General features: G+C 41.3%; 1 protein-coding gene across 8 annotated transcripts in view; it reads left to right on the plus strand.

Annotated features, from left to right (window-relative positions):
- Nucleotides 1-17,109, plus strand: part of LOC148110792 (uncharacterized) — a 61,232-nt gene that overhangs the window by 21,080 nt on the left and 23,043 nt on the right. For 3 of the 8 annotated variants that reach the window (XM_087862470.1, XM_087862475.1, XM_087862472.1), the window contains 2 exons: nucleotides 10,644-10,759; nucleotides 16,492-16,602. In XM_087862470.1, coding sequence (XP_087718596.1) covers nucleotides 16,492-16,602 — 111 coding nt within the window. In that variant the 5' untranslated portion in view covers nucleotides 10,644-10,759. Of the gene's footprint in view, nucleotides 1-380; nucleotides 474-10,643; nucleotides 10,760-15,307; nucleotides 16,603-17,109 lie in introns of those variants that run through there. The other 5 variants (XM_087862476.1, XM_087862480.1, XM_087862478.1 and 2 more) reach the window with 3 other exon arrangements.

The following is a 17,109-nucleotide window of genomic DNA, read 5'->3' on the forward strand; positions in this document are numbered from 1 at the left end:
TTGCCCAACTAATAGCCAGCTTGTTATATAACTAATTTCTCTAGCTCCTCAACAGCAATTTGGCCTTTCTTTCCTACTCTGGAATGCAATTGGATCTTTTCTGAGGTTAAAATTTCCGTCCTTTAAAGTATCAGTAAATAGTTAAACAGATGTTTCTCTCAGGTTCTAGAGTGAAGAAACCTGCAGATGAGTTTACTGTTTAGGTCAAATTCCACTCAAATATGAGGGAGGGTTGCTGAGGAAAAAAAGGCTTGTTATTTGTCATAATTTTATTTCACTTTCTTCTTAGGCTTATAATAATCACTTCTAGATCATAGCATTATTTGCAACACAAAATCTAGCTGGCTTCTTTTCCACTCATGATAATTCTACCTTTTAAGGGCCTAATAAGAAGTTTAAAGAAGTTTTCCATCCTATGATTATCTCTCTTGCAAGGATTTGGGGATTGTTTACAGTGACTCACATAAAAGAAGGTATGTTCTGTTTATTATAACAAAGTCCTTATGGAGCAGATGGTCGTGCTAAGAAAGCTGAGGCTGTTTGACACTAACCCAATCAAGGATCGGTTGCAGATGGAGGAAATCATATTTGGTCCTATAATGCTGACCCACATCTGATCTTTTGAAAAGAGGATCTCCCTAAATTCAGGAAATCCTAGTAAAGATTGTACATCCTCTCTTGAGACTCCATTTTCTGCTGATAGCTGGGGCTCCACAAACATTTGTTGATTCACCCAGAAACTCAGCCAGCTGTCTCTGGCCTCCTCCATTATTCGAGGAGTCCTTACGCTGTTTGCTCCCTCCAGTGGCAGATGAGAACAGCTACCATGTTGTCTGTCACATCGCCCGCAGCATTTTCTCGGGCCTCTGGCCACCAGCTGTTCCTACAGTGTCCCTCCTCCCACTCAGCAGAACCAATTTCAGTGACTGTCCCAAACATATCCAACAAGAAGAGCCGTGTATTTTATTTCCACAATTTAGGACTCAATTCTCTAGGTCAATATTGCTCTGTTTTATTAATGTCATTGTTACAAAATATTTACCCCTTGCCGGGGAATGGGCTGTATGCCAGTAAATCAAGCCTACTGAGAAAGACATGATTTCTTCCATAGGAACTCATGGTATTATGGGAAAGATAGCTATTTTAAAAGATAATTATAGAGTGATATAATAAGTGTGATATTTGACCTTTATATTTCCCTTTATCATCAGTGGAATTTCCCCCCACAATCTAAGGGGTGCTTTCCAAATTGTACTGTTTTTCCATTAACCCAGTTATAGCCATTTTTAATTTCAATTAAGGAGTATTTGAGGATTTTGAAGGAAGGAAAAGACAAAAACAAATATCCATTTCAGTGCTGCATACATTAATTGTAAAGCTAGATATAAAATTACAAGCACTAAGTAAAATAAATATCATGCTTATTTATCCCCTTACTTATGCTTTCTGCTGTATTTTCTATTAACAAATCTGTTTGACTTTGATAATGAGAAAAAATAGGGCTTTTAAAAAATTGTGCTCTCTATCTTACAGAAATGTACTAATTAGATATGTACAACAAGAGCAGGGGTGATACTACAGAAACTTCTATCTAATATACCATTTTCTGTCATTATTACATTTCTTTGGATAGCTGGAAGATTGTAGTTTACACATACACACGCACACACATCCGTTAGTTTTATTGATTCAACTGTGATTTCAATACTGCAGGGTCCCTTCATTGTTCTGGCTTTTAATCTGAGGGATGAATTTATTTTCTCAATCTTTGTTTACTTTGCCTTTGAACTTGGATCATGTGTAGTAAACATTCTTTGAAGTCTAAATAAATATCTGTTTTATAATCTCGAAGGGCAAGTGTTCAATGTCAAATCATAGTCATGTTAAAACAAATCAAATACGTTTCTGTCCTGAGTTCACAGCTCAATATAAAAGGCCATAGAAATGTGGACATGCAAATAGTTGTCGTCCTTCTAGATGAATCCTTAGGCTCTTGAGCTGAGATACTTGTTCTAAGTTAGCCTTTTTGGTAAGCAAAACAGAACCTTATTGAAAAAAACTGCCCCAAAGTGAATTCATCAGTTACATCTATTTATGCAAATGAAAATTAAATTATCCTTAATCAAATGGTCTTTACTCCAAAAAATACTAAAAGGAAACCTTATTTAAAACGAGAGCTGCAAAGTTTATTTCAGGTTCTTTTTACAAGAGCTTTGCTTTCTGTCCGACTTCCCAAAATTAAAGCATGAGCTCCCTCTGCTGAGTGAATTAACATATGTCGATGAAACAGTCTAAAACATCTGTGCATTGCACATTAGGACATTATGTTCTTAGAAACAAAAACAATTATGAATTATAAAGACGTTTCCTTCTTTTAAAACTCATGACTCTAATATGGGTTGGAATGGAAAGGTGGAGAAAAGGAATTTATGAGGTAGAGATTCATTAACTTAGGTTTTTCTTCAGCATTGACTCCTGGCATAGCAACACTTTGTAACCACCTTTAATCTAATTACCAGGAAGCACTTACAACCCCTGTTCTCACACCTACCCTGTTACCGGGATATCTGAAACTGCTTACTTATTTATTCATTGATCTGGTAGCGATCATCTTCCCCTACTAGAATGTTGACTTCCTGTTAGAAGACACATTGTCTGGGCTCTCAACCCCTGGAACAGTGCCTCCCACACAGTAGGTACACAGAAGTATTTGTTTAATGAATGGAAGGAGGTAGGCTTGCAGGCAGGTCTGCAGTTACTTATAGTGTCACTTAGGATGATGATTCAATTACAGACGATGCAGGGCTAATCATATGGAACTGAATACAAACTTAGTAGGAAGTGAGAGAAAGGAGAGAATTAACGAAGGCATGGTGGAAGAGCTGTGGAATTCAAACCCAACCTTGAAGGTAGGGAGGGTTTAGTCAAGTTAGACAAGGAAACAAGTATTGTGCTAGGCACTGGGGATACAGTGGTTTACTAACAAAAGGAGGGGGGTAGGGCGTGGACCCTGCCCTCGAAGCCTACAGTCTGACGGTGAAGATGGATGTCAAACAAATAATCACCCAAATAAATGGGGTTGAGGGCAGGGGTTAGGGAAGACTTCTCCTAGGGATGATCAAAGGGTAAATGGGAGCAACCTGGTAAAGAGGGGGAGGGGCGCAGCATGTGCCACGGGCCAGAGACAGAAAAGAGCACTGTTGCTGGAGTGGGAGAGAAGGCAGGAGACTGACCTGCTTGCAGCCTGGGGAGGGGGCACTGTCTTCATCCCAGGAACAAGAAGCGGTTCTAATGGTTTTCTTCAGTTTTTTAGGGATTCTAAGTTATTTTTACTCTTTTTCCTATTTTCCTGTATTTACGAGATGGTCTGCTACAAGTGTGTGTTACTTTAATAAAGAGAAATATGCAACATTTCTGAAAGAGAAAGGGGGCATTATATGCCTACCATAGACTTCTTGCCCTACTTGCCTTATGCTTTGCTGGGCTTACAGCATTAATGAAGGTATCTCACCTTCAGGCTGACCCCAGGTGCTGGCCCGAGCCTGGCCAGCTGCAGGGCATCCTGGGAGATGCCACCCCAAACTCCCAGTCATGAAGACACAAACAGAAATCATCTGAGGGCCTAGATCAGGAACACGGCAGTAGGTTCTCTTTACCCACTACCTGGGTATGAGTATTTTAGTGAGGATATCCTATTATTTAATACTTTTACTATTTCCTGCTATAGCCATCTGTGTTTCTCACCTGGCTGAATCAGATGGATTCCTTAATTTCAGATCTTTAGGGAATAAGCCACTTCAATGACCAGGTTTTCGCTGGGGTAGGGGTACCACCTCCCTGGTTCCCCCACCCATGACCCAAATCTTGTCTGTGATTATCTGTTAGGGTCTATCCTGTCCAGAAAGATCTATATTTAATTGCTCCCAAAGGGGCTCTTCAACTTGTTACCTTAGAAAGACAACTAACGGTTTCATTGAGAGTAACTGGCCTGGTAACAAATGCAAAGGAATATAACACAAGTCACTCAACCTTTTAGGGTAATTCTAGATTGTAACAACTACAGTCCATAACAGTAACTATGAAGTAGTGACTATAACATAACACACATGCAAATAACTATAACACAGGCTAGAGTTATCCTTGTTAACTCCAGGTCTCTCTGTATGAAGGAGTTGTTGCGCTGTCTCTACAGCCCAGTCTAGATCCTTCCATGAGAGCAGGGGCCCTGTGCATCCGCTGGTGCCTCCCGGGTGCGGTGATGTTTGCATTCTAGCTGCCTGAGTTACAGAGGCTGCTTCTCTCTGCAGGGGCCCTTAGCGGGGGAGGGTAGTCCCAGTCCTTCTATCTGCAATCCAGTTCAGAGTGAACTCCGCAGAGTTGGAAGCCCTCATCAGTGGTCTTCCCGGGCTGCAGCTCCCCCAGATGGAAGGCCAGGACCCTGTGCCCTGCAGGCCATCTCTCCTCCATCCCCGCTCCCCTCTGACTGTTGTGGGTCAGCTCTGTGCCACCCACATCATTACTGCAGCCGTGGGACGGATTTTACGGTGCCTGCCTGGGAGGATTTCTATGCCTCAGGGATGCTGCCTGTCGCCTCCATCAGTTACATCCTCTCGCCCTACCTGACACCTCAGCCTCTCCCCGAGGCTCCACCCCTACCCTATCTTAGTAAGTTCAGGTCGTTACAACAAAACACCACAGGCTGGAGCTTATAAACAACGGAAAATTTATTTCTCACAGTTCTGGAAGCTGGAAATCCAAATTGGTGCTGGCATGTCACATTCTGGTCAAGGCCCTCCTTCTGGTTCATGGCTGGTGCCTTCCCACTGTGTCCTCACGTGGTGGACGGGACTAGGGCTTTCTCTGGATGAGCACTCTTTTATAAATTACTTATCCCGTTTGTGAGGGTTCCATCCTTCTGCCCTAATCACCCCCCAAGGGCCCCACTTCCTAATATCATCTTTGGGGTTTAGTATTTCAACATATAAACTGGGGGGGACATAAACATTCAGTCTGTAGCACCCCCCCACAACCCACCCTGCTATTCCCAACCACTCACTGCCAGCATACTCTGCTTACTTACTCTGCTTAACCACTTTTTGTCTATTTATGCAAGTTACACACGCATCATTTCAGAATGAATTCTTCATACATAAATCATAATTTGAGTCCTTCTAACTCAGAAATTAGAAGTGGGTGGCATTGAAGTGATTTTCGCTGTTTGTCTTCATAGTTTCTGTTGTGTAAATAAGTAAAGGAATTCATGATTCTGGCAAAACATTTTTAGGATTTGCAAGGACATCTCTCCTGCTGGCTTTTTTTATTCTAATTACCCAGAGTGAAAAGAAATGCCATCATCTACTTAATTCAGCTTTCACAGTAAAAGCCCCAAGGTTGTGGATTCATCTTTTTTTTTGGTCCTTAGGAAGCCGTTTTGCGAGCAGACTTTTAACTTATGATGCCAACCCATTGGGGTAGAGGTAACTGTATCCTCAAGGTGGTTTCCGAAGGCGGGTCGCCAAACCCCCTTTGAAGTGCTGATGTCAGTTTTATAAATATATTGAACACAGCGCTGTGGGATAAGATGACCCCTCACTTAAGCCCCTGGATGCAGAACTGCTCTTCTCTTGCTGCGGGGAGCAGTGAGAGCACCTGCGTCATGAGGATAGTGGGTAGAAACGAGACACTGTAGGTAGACAGGAAGTACCGTGAAGCATCTCAACTTGTCCTTCTTCTTCTCTATTCATTATCAGGAGATAAAACATTTGCATTTGAAATAAGTTTATGATTAGCATTGTATATAGCAAGACTATGATGTAATGGAACATAGAGTTTTATTTTAGGGGCAGATTTATTTTAATATCTTTTTGACTTTCTGTCTTGGACTTAGTTGTTCAGGCTCTAAGAGAGAATTTCCTTTTTCTTTTTTTTTAATTTATACTTTGGAATCTTTTATGGAAAAACTTTTAACTATAATGGAATCCCCAGAAGATTCATGAGGATTACAAGACATCTCTCATGGTATCAAGAGCCAACTGGAAATAAAATATCTAATTTAATACTGAGCTTGTCAGATAAATTAATTGGAAAGGGAAGTTTCAACAGGACCAGCCTGGGGAAGTGGCCCCGATGAGGTGAAACTGAAAACAAAACAGAACATTTTTTGGTTTACAGGCTACATAAAATATGTCTCTTTCTCACTTGACTTTTGACCAAAAAGGGTATTGGCCAGTCTGACCCCTACCTTACTCATCAAGCTGGCTTCTGAATGTCTTTTACCTCTTACCACTCGAACCCACCTTCAAAGGATAAAGATTTATTGCCACATGGGCCGCAGGCTTTGCAAGAACACCCCCCAAAAGAGTTCCCAAAATGTCCTGAGGAGGCCAGCGCTATTGAGATAAATGTGTAATCTCTCTTAAGGAGACAACTTCAAAGGAAATACCATTTAGTTGCATGTCTGTGTTTCAGTATTGGGGTTGAAAATAATCATGTGACTTTCTGGCCATCTTTCATGTACTAGTGTTCCTGTTGTCATTTGTACTTCCTTTGGTGATGTCACTATGCTCCTGAGTCATATACCCATGTTCACCTCTCTCCCTCTTGAGATATTTCAACTCTTTGAACTCACCCTCATGCTCTTCCCACAACATACCCATCTGTCTTTATTGTTACATTGATCTGCTGATTCAGACCATTCGGGTCTATAAATCACACATTGTACCTTTGACAGAGTGCCCCCCATAAGCTGGAGAAGTCCTGCTCTCTTAGCAGAGGCAGGAGACTGTTTTCCCAAGGCAGGGACCCAGGATACATCTGGATATGACCACATCATGAGAGAGTCATGATATTATGTGTGGCTATTTTTCAATTTCACTTTAACTGTAGAATGCACTTTTATAATACGAATACTACTGGACTTAATAAGGTACAAAAGCATCTCAGTAGTACATGGTACCTTTAAATGAAATGCTTCTCCCCCCCCCCCCAACAGAAGAAACACCAGCAAATTCTTTTAAATTATCATTTTCTTGATGGAGCAACAAATGCAAGCCTTAAGCCAGGACAAGTCCGAGTTTCTGTTTCCATTCCCATATCGAAAAAGGTACAAGGTTATGAAGTTCATGATGTCCACTTTTATCTGTTTTAATGGCTTTATTTTTATCTTGAATTCAATTTAACATAATTAAAATAGAATTTTCAGCAAATACTTTATACATGCCTAGGTGCAAACAATAATAACAGGTTAAATGTTAATCTGTTTCATTAGAGAACTTCAGGACATTGCACTACTTTCTTCAAACACTCTGCAAACCTAGGATCATTGAAATCACAAATCATGTCATTCAAAGAGAGTAATTAGCTAGTTGTAGAGGTGAGGGACTAAAGTACAAAGAAATGAATTATTTCAATGAAGTTTCATGGTGAAAGGGAGGCAGAACCAGGACCAAAACTCTCGTATAATAAAAATACTGAAACTGAACAGCATATTCTTAAATTTTTTAAATGAAATGTTTAGGGTTAGCAGGAGCCCGCCAACAGGGGGCAGCAGAGACCTCTTCTGCCTGCACACATTTCACGTTCCCAGTTTAGGAAGGTGGCTTTTTCCGTGACGTGGTTTCAAACGTGACAGTGTGTAGCAAGAAGGCAGATTTGAGATGAGTTCTTGTCATCTACCAGTGGCGCATGGCAAGGTGGTATCTCTGGGACCTTCTCTCCATATTTTATTGTAATTTATTGTAATTAAATATGCACATCCAACGTAGCTGGAATCCTGCGGTCCCACCTATCAGAGCCCAATGGATGACGTCACCTCTGCTCCTAGGTTTACTGAGTTGTGCCGCTCTCTTCTCAGGAAGCTGGCATTTTAATCATCAGCACTCAAATCTGGATTTTCCACTGAGAATCCTTTCCAACAGTCAATAAATTAGGCAAAGTAGAGCAATGAAAGTAGGAAACTGCCATAAATTCTCATTTGCATTTCTAAGCAGACACCAGCAACCATACTTCCTGTCGGCTCCGTGACTTCTGGGTTGGAACTGAGGAGTGGTTGGGAGGGGAAGATGAAAGATAAAATCTGAACGTGAGAACAAAAAAAGGACTAGACTGAACAAGTTCCCCTCCCTTCCTACAAGGTGCAGGGGTGAGGCTGGGCGGGGAGGAGGGGTGTCAATGCAGGCTCTCTTTCCCATGCTTCGCCCCTTTGCTCCTGGGGTCCCCTCTGCCTTCCCCTGGGTCTCGCATTTGAGACCTTCCTGTGCTTCCTGGTTCCTCACTTGGGATTCAGATCCAGTTTCCATGAATAAAGGGCCAGCGCCTATTCCAGCACTTGTTTTCAGCTCCCATTGAGGAAGTCAGTCCTATACCCAGCGTAGCTGACTGTGGAAATGGGTTTCATGAACTTTAATCTGTGCTTATCCCGTGAAACAGATTCATTTTCAGGGAACACCTTTTCTTCTATGTCCCCTGGAGTCAGAGTTCACCCTGCCACCTGCAAAGCTGCTTTTAGAAGTCGTGGGGACGTGGGTCCTTTAGTGGGTCTAGGGCCAGGGAAAGTATGGACTGAGAAATCAATATAGAATGCATGTGTACACATAAACATACACATATTTGCAGTTTCTTAATATAAAAAGTAAAACGTGTCCTTTAAGAGATTGTCATATATAAAAACGACATCAAGGAGAAATTTTAAATCTCCTGAAACTTACCACCCGTATACAGCCACTGTCAAACTATTTTAAAAAATTAAAAACTTGATTCTCATACAAATCTCATTAATGAGGAAAAGCAGCAAGATGATAAACTGAATGGAAGTGAATTTGAGAGGCTGAGGGTATAGACACTGACAAAACAGTGACAGAAAATTGTTAGTTTAGATGCAAAACTGGTTAATGTCTTACAGAAAATACAACTGTAACCTCTGAGAGCAGAATTGATTTGATTTGCTACTGGAAAAAAAAATCCAATGTTATCATGCAACTTCCCAGGGTCTAGGTCCTATTCTCTATTAAATAATACCATTCCTTAGAGGAACATCCCAACAGAGAATCAGGCAATCATCGGGTGGGTCTGCTAGACTGATGCCATATCACATGGAAAGGATATATGGTCATGGTTTTTTTGCTTTTTTCCCCAAGTTTTATATTGTTTTTCTTAATACACCAATATTATTTTAATAAGTTTTCTTCCATTCTTAAGAGTTTTTAGAGTATATATAAATATATGAATAAATAAAACACATATTTTTACAAAGTGAGCATTAGATGGCATGTATAATCATAAATATTTCTTCTTTCACTTAACAGTATTTCATAAACATGGTCCAGTCCCTTCCCGGCCTCCTCTTCCTCACAGCTACTACCCACTTTGGCTTCACACAGCTTGACAATGAGGAAGAAGAAAAATCTGGTTTAAGCTAAATAAACCCACTTGAAAAGTCCCGCATCACATAGGGAAAGATCTTTGCATTTCTTAGCAAGTATTCCTATCTCATAACACTCCTGCTGGGTCAATTTGCTTTTCTTTTTTTTCTTTCCTTTCTTTTATTTTTATTTTTTTTAGAGTAGGCTCCACGCCTAGCATAGAGCCCAATGTAGAGCTTGAATGAAGACCTAAGCTGATATCAAGAGTGGGAGAGAGGGACACTTAACCAACTGAACCACCTAGGTTGCCCCATTGAGGGGCAGTGGGAGAAGGAGAGAATCTTAAGCAGGCTTCACATCCAGTGCAGAGTCTGATGGGATAGATAAATCTTACAACCCTGAGATCACAATCTGAGCTGAAATCAAGAATTGGACGCTTAACCAACTGGGTCACCCAGGCACACCCCCCCCCCCCGCCGCCAATCTGCTGTTTTTAAAGCATAGTGTGTAGATTCCCAGCAGCATACCCCAGACTGAGTTGGACACCTCATCATGCATCATTCAGGTGTTAAATATGGTGCAGGAAAGGCCATATTTCGTAATGACGTGCCTGCCTTGGCAGGAGAACTCTTCCAGGCTGTGGTAACCAGCGCCAGGGCCCATGCTAAAATTACATAAAAAATAAGGGCAGAGCTGGAAGGCCAGTAACACCTAGCAGGCACTTAAAGGCATAGTTATCTCAACAATCTACTCAACTCAATACACTGAAGTATTTCACAAAAAAGCAACCCCAACATTTAGCTTAATAAACAAAATCTAAAAAGAAGATAGAAAGCTGTGGGTTTGGGAGCGGATACAGAAGTAGACCCCTGCCAAGAGAACAAGCAGGTATCTGAAGAACCGGCTGTGATTATCTGAGAACGTAAAGGGCACAAACAACTCCCTCAGCTCGTGAGATCCCAGAGAGCTTCAAGTCTCTCCACTGTTTTTCTGCATGTCCATCCTCCAAGGAGCCTGAATTCCTAGGAGTGCTGAGGACTGAGTGTTGGTTTAGGAAACTCGAGGATACGCCCCCAGCGGAAGGTGAGAATAAGACGCTCTCTGGACAACACCTTTCCCCTCATCCTCTGCATCCAGTGAAACCAAGGGTTTCCACTTCCCATCATGGACTTGCCTGGGAGCGCTGCTGTGCTTCCCGGTGGGTTCTTGGGCTTCCCTTCACAACGAAGAGAGCCACATCATCCCATGTAACACTTGCACCTTTGGGGTTCTATTTCTTCTCAGTTCCTTCGATGCCTCGGGGGCCCTGGCATTGCCTGGTCGGGTCCACGTGATGATGGCTCAGCGCGTTACTGGTGACAGTGGCAGCGGAGAAGAGGAGACTGTACACACAGGACGAGGTGGGATAATGGTAGCGTTTGAGATTCTCGCAGCATCTTAATAACAGTGGCAGCTGCTCTTCCCCGGTAGTTTAACAAGTGCCTTTAGACACATGACCACATGTAGTCCTCCTGACAACCTTAGATGATTTATTTGTACTAAGCCCATTTCAGAACAACATTTAAGGCAGCTAAGAACCCTGTTAAGTTGACACAGATGTCTCCGTTTCAAGATGAAGACACTGAGGCTTAGAGACTTCTAGTAAACTGCCTGAGGCCATAGTGTCAGTGGCGGCAGAGCTGAAATTCAAACCCAGCCCCAAGCTCTATCCTGAAGGTAACCCCACACACGTCACAGCAGGGCATGTTGTCCCTGGCTGAGGGGACCCTGCTAGCGTATGCTTCTGTTCCCCTCTGGCATGTTACTTGGTCTATTTTTTTCTGCAAGTGATTTATGGGGATCAGATTGTCTGTATCGTGGCTGCCAATTCATGTGCTTATACCAGGCAGGTCACGAACACAGCAAAGATTGTGAGCCAAGATGTGGAGCCTGTGATTACGGGCATTCAGTCAAAATTCAGTCAGTCTCTGGTCATTTGGCAGTGATGATTCTTTCTGGAAGGTTCCAAAGCATATTGTTGCCACAGTACTTGTGAAACCTCTTTCTCTTGTGTGGCATTTCTCAGCTGCTGCAGAGATATAACACAGACCAGGAAACATACTTTCTCCTAAAAGTTTCGGTCTGCCTTTCTTTCTCTTACTGCTACCTGGAAATATGTCCTCTCAGCCTACAACAGATCCATAATTGTGCCTACTGCCCTTAAGTATTCTTGAAATGCTTCTGCTTGTCCTAAAGGGGAACCATTACAGAAAGTCCCAAATTCCAAATTTGACATTCAAACCTTAGAAAGTTCAGATCCTTGCCCTTTAACATTTTTAAATTTGAACTTTTTTTCTCTTAGCTCTTGCCCCATATTTCACCTGTCCTTTCGTCTTTACCTCCCTGAAGTTTTCTCTTGCTCCATGTAGAACCAGCTTACTCACCACTGAATGTGCGAACTGTCCCTTTTTTTTTCTGGGCTTTTCTGCACATTTTGCCAGGTTCCACAGTAAAGCTGCAGTGATTCCTTTTGTGCGTTCTTTTTTTTTTTTTTTAAGATTTTATTTATTTATTTGATGGAGAGAGACATAGCCAGCGAGAGAGGGAACACAAGCAGGGGGAGTGGGAGAGGAACAGGCTCCCAGCGGGGCAGGGAGCCTGATGCGGGGCTCGATCCCAGAACCCTGGGATCACGCCCTGGGCCAAAGGCAGACGCTTAACAACTGAACCACCCAGGTGCCCCCCTTTTGTGCATTCTTGGTAGAGCCTCTGAAGAGGGAAATACCAGTCATCGGAATTATTTGCATTACGTTGGCCAGGGTAGACAGCCTGCTAGACGCCCTTGGCCCTTTTACTTAGGACAGAAACGAAAGATTTGCTCACAAATGAATACAGTAGAATGACATCTCACCTGGGCTCAGCTTCCAAGTGAAAATCAAGAATCATCAAAATTAACCTTAACATACTGCCCCACGACACCAAGAGAAACCAAGATAAAAAGGATTAAAATGTCAGAACTGAAATCCAAAGAATAAAAGAACAAATCATGGAAGAATTCCTTTATAATATTTCTAACTATGACTCAAACTCTGAATTCCATAAAAGAAAAGATTAATAATTCAGTTACATACAATAACACACTTCTGCAAAAAGAAAAATATAATGAGCAAAGTTCAAAGACAAGCACCAACAGGAAAAATTTTTGCAAACCACAACCCACACAACAAGCTAATTTCCTAAGTATATAAAGATCTCCCAGAAATCACGAAGAAAAAGCCCATAGAAAAGTGGACAAAGGATGCAAGCCGTCAGATCACAGGTAGAAAGTATAAATGGCCCTTTTATATATGAAGAGATGCTAGGTCTTACTAGTAGGAGAATTCAAATCAAAAACTACAGTGAAACGGATGCCATTTTTAACCTATCAGATTGGCAAAAATACGAAAGTCTGACAAAAAATTCAGTTGCAAGCTGTGGGAAAAAACCATACTATCTTATGTTGCTGATGGAAACGTAGAATGGAACAATCTTATGAAGGGAAATTTAGTAATATCTATTAAAATTCCAAATGCTGGGGCGCCTGGGTGGCACAGCAGTTAAGCGTCTGCCTTCGGCTCAGGGCATGATCCCGGCGTTATGGGATCGAGCCCCACATCAGGCTCCTCTGCTAGGAGCCTGCTTCTTCCTCTCCCACTCCCCCTGCTTGTGTTCCCTCTCTCGCTGGCTGTCTCTATCTCTGTCGAATAAATAAATAAAATCTTAAAAAATAAATAAATAAATAAATAAATAAATAAATAAATAAATAAATAAATAAATTAAATAAAATTCCAAATGCTTTCGCCACTTGACCCAGCAACCCCACTGTGGGAATGCTCCTGCGGTGTCGCTTGAACACATTCAAAATACTTTGTTGTCAAAGTTACTTATTGTGGCATTGTTTGCAATAGTAAAAATAGTAAAATAACTCATGCTTATCCATCTCTACAATGGAACTTTATGTAGCTATATATATTTCAAAAAGAAATGAAGATGTTCTCTGTATGCAGATATATGAAGATCTCCAAGTTAGGAGAAATGCAGAAGAATGTTTGTACAAAGGAGGATCATAAAAATATTCATTTTGCTTACATTTGCATATAGAAACTCCGGAAGAACACACAACCTAACAATGGCAGCCAGCTTTGATAGGTGCAGGTAGGAACTAGACAGAGAGACAGGGAGAGGAGCAAGATTCTTCACCAAATTCATTTTTATGTTTTCCTTTTTATTTTTTTATTTTTTATTTTTTTTTACTTGGTCAATATCTTTATTAATATCACAGTGAATGTGCAATGTTATAAACAGCCAACAATGTCATACAAACACTATGCAAATCAACTGCAAAGTAAAACAGCAAATCTTTAAAAGATGTGAGGTTTCATGAAATCAGTAAGATTGATATTAGAAAAAGGCTCAAGTTATAGGCAAAATCATCTTTGTTTTTTTTGTTTTTGTTTTTGTTTTCTTTATATTATGTTAGTCACCATACAGGACATCCCTGGTTTTTGATGTGAAGTTCGATGATTCATTAGTTGCGTATAACACCCAGTGCACCATGCAATACGTGCCCTCCTTACTACCCATCACCAGCCTATCCCAGTCCCCCAGCCCCCTCCCCTCTGAAGCCCTCAGTTTGTTTCTCAGAGTCCATAGTCTCTCATGTTTCATTCCCCCTTCTGATTACCCCCCTTTCTTTATCCCTTTCTTCCCCTACCGATCTTCCTAGTTCTTATGTTCCATAGATGAGAGAAATCATATGATAATTGTCTTTCTCTGCTTGACTTATTTCACTTAGCATTATCTCCTCCAGTGCCGTCCATGTTGCAGCAAATGTTGAGAACTTGTTCTTTCTGATAGCTGAGTAATATTCCATTCTATATATGGACCACAACTTCTTAATCCAGTCATCTGTTGAAGGGCATCTCGGCTCCTTCCACGATTTAGCTATTGTGGACAATGCTGCTATGAACATTGGAGGGCCTATGGCCCTTCTCTTCACTACATCTGTATCTTTGGGGTAAATACCCAGTAGTGCAATTGCTGGATCATAGGGTAGCTCAATTTTTAACTTTTTAAGGGACCTCCACACTGTTTTCCAGAGTGGCTGTACAAACTTGCATTCCCACCAACAATGTAGGAGGGATCCCCTTTCTCCACATCCTCTCCAGCAATTGTTGTTTCTTGTCTTGTCAATTTTTGCCATTCCAACTGGCGTAAGGTGGTATCTTAGTGTGATTTTGATTTGAATTTCCCTGATGGCTAATGATTTTGAACATTTTTTCATGTGTCTGTTAGCCATTTGTATGTCTTCATTGGAAAAGTGTCTGTTCATATCATCTGCCCATTTTTTGATTTGTTTATTTGTTTCTCGCGTGCTGCGTTTGAGAAGTTCTTTGTAGATCTTGGATACCAGTCTTTTATCTGTAGTATCATTTGCAAATATATTCTCCCATTCCGTGGGCTGCCTCTTAGTTTTTTTGACTGTTTCCTTGGCTGTGTAGAAGCTTTTTATCTTGATGAAGTCCCACAAGTTCATTTTATCTTTTGTTTCTCTTGCCTTTGGAGATGTGTCATGAAAAAGTTTGCTTTGGCCGATGTCGTAGAGGTTGCTGCCTATGTTCTCCTCTAGGATTTTGATGCATTCCTGTCTCACATCAAGCTCTTTCATCCATTTGGAGTTTATCTTTGTGTATGGTGTGAGAGAGTGGTCAAGTTTCATTCTTTTGCATGTAGCTGTCCAATTTTCCCAGCACCATTTATTGAAGAGACTGTCTTTTTTCCACTGGATGTTTTTTCCTGCTTTATCAAATATTAGTTGCCCAAAGAGCCAAGGGTCCATTTCTGGGTTCTCTATTCTGTTCTATTGGTCTATGTGTCTGTTTTTGTGCCAGTACCATGCTGTCTTTGTGATCACAGCTTTGTAGTACAGCTCTAAATCCGGCATTGTGGTGCCCCCAGCTTTGTTTTTCCTTTTCAACAGTTCCTTGGAGATTCGGGGCCTTTTCTGGTTCCATACAAATTTAACGGCTGTTCTTTCCAGTTCTTTGAAAAATGTCCTTGGTATTTTGATCGGGATAGCATTGAAAGTGTAGATTGCTCTGGGTAGCATGGACATTTTAACTATGTTAATTCTTCCGATCCATGAGCATGGAATATTTTTCCATCTTTTTGTGTCTTCTTCAAAGTCTTTCAAGAGTGATTTATAGTGTCTAGAATATAGATCCTTTACGTCTCTGGTTATGTTTTCCTTTTTAAATCATTTGAATGTGTTTTCTATTTTTGAAAAAATAATTTTTAAAAAAACATTGAAAAATCCCTTAAATTGTCTATAAAGTACAGAACATAAAGTTTCATACATATCTTGTTCCATAATGTTTATGCAGACTTAAGTTTGAGAACAACTTGACTAAAATAAAGAACAAAGTTTAAGTTGCTATGCAGGTGTCTGGGTATTGAAATCTTTCTCCTGTAACATACCTATGAAATTCCTGGCTCGGAGTGGGTGGAGAATTCTAACACGGATCTACTGCCTGAAGGGATTAGACTAATCTAGTACCAAGCCTCCAGAACAAGCCTGTTTGCTGTGAGAACAGGAGAGGAGAGGAGTGCCTGGGTGGCTCCATTGGTTAAGCGTCCAACTCTTGATTTCGGCTCAGGTCATGATCTCAGGGTTGTGAGATGGAGCCCTGGGTGGGGGGGGGGGGCTGCACTCAGCAGAGAGTCTGCTGGAGATTCTCTCTCCCTCTCTGCCCCCCCCACGCCCTCTGTCTCTCTTTCAAATAAATAAATCTTAAAAAAAAAAAAAGGAAATTGAGGATCCCCAATTTCCATGAAGGTTGAAGTTCATGGGTAAGTTAAATATGCAGCTGATGGGACTCCATGATATGGTGGTGATATTTTTTAAACTGTGCCAGGCCAGGGTGCATGGTCTGAGAAGTGCAGCTGTATCCAGTGAGGCGCTGGGAGGTCATATCTAAAATTGGTGCTGTCCTAGGGAATTCTCAAAGTGATGGTTAACATCATGTATGATTTTCAGAGTGAGGGATGTGGCGGTGACCGAAGTCCGAAATCTTGAATTGCCCAGATAGGTAACACCTTTTATTTATCTCTCAAGATGCAATACAACACAAATCATTCATTCGGCCTGGAAAAGAAAAAGAAAAAAAAAACTGAGAACAAGGAAATACTGAAGATGCATTTCAATCCATTGGTCAAATCACTGAAGGTGAATTCTTAAGTCCTTTTTCATCATGAGAGTTTTTAATATAGATTTTAACCAATAATGCTGATTCTCTAGAACTCAGGTGCAATCAACTCATCTTAACTCTTCTCGTGGACATTAGTAGAGAGATGGACCATCCAGGACACAAGACTCAGAGAGGAGGGGGAGATTTTATGAAGGACCTTGATTCCTTGGCCAAAAGTTAGTACTGATTCCATAGACTATGGAACACAGTGGAGATTTTGAATAGGAGGGTGACATGATCAAAATTTCCCTTTAGTGAATTCAGCAGTGCAACTGGAGCAAGATGGGAAGAGAGTGACCATGGGACACAAGTTGAAGGGCATTATAGTCTGTCAAGTAGAGATGATGACTGGGACATTGGCGTGAAGAGAATATACAAACCATTGACTAGGTGTGAAGAGCAAAAGACGATCAAAGAAAACCTTGAGATTAGAGGTCGGTTGACTGGGGAAAAAATGGTTATCATTAACGACGTGGGGCGACATC

Source organism: Ursus americanus, chromosome 1 (genome assembly GCF_024610735.1).
Source record: "Ursus americanus isolate L20-20 chromosome 1, mUrsAme1.1.p, whole genome shotgun sequence".
Taxonomy (NCBI): Eukaryota; Metazoa; Chordata; class Mammalia; order Carnivora; family Ursidae; genus Ursus; species Ursus americanus.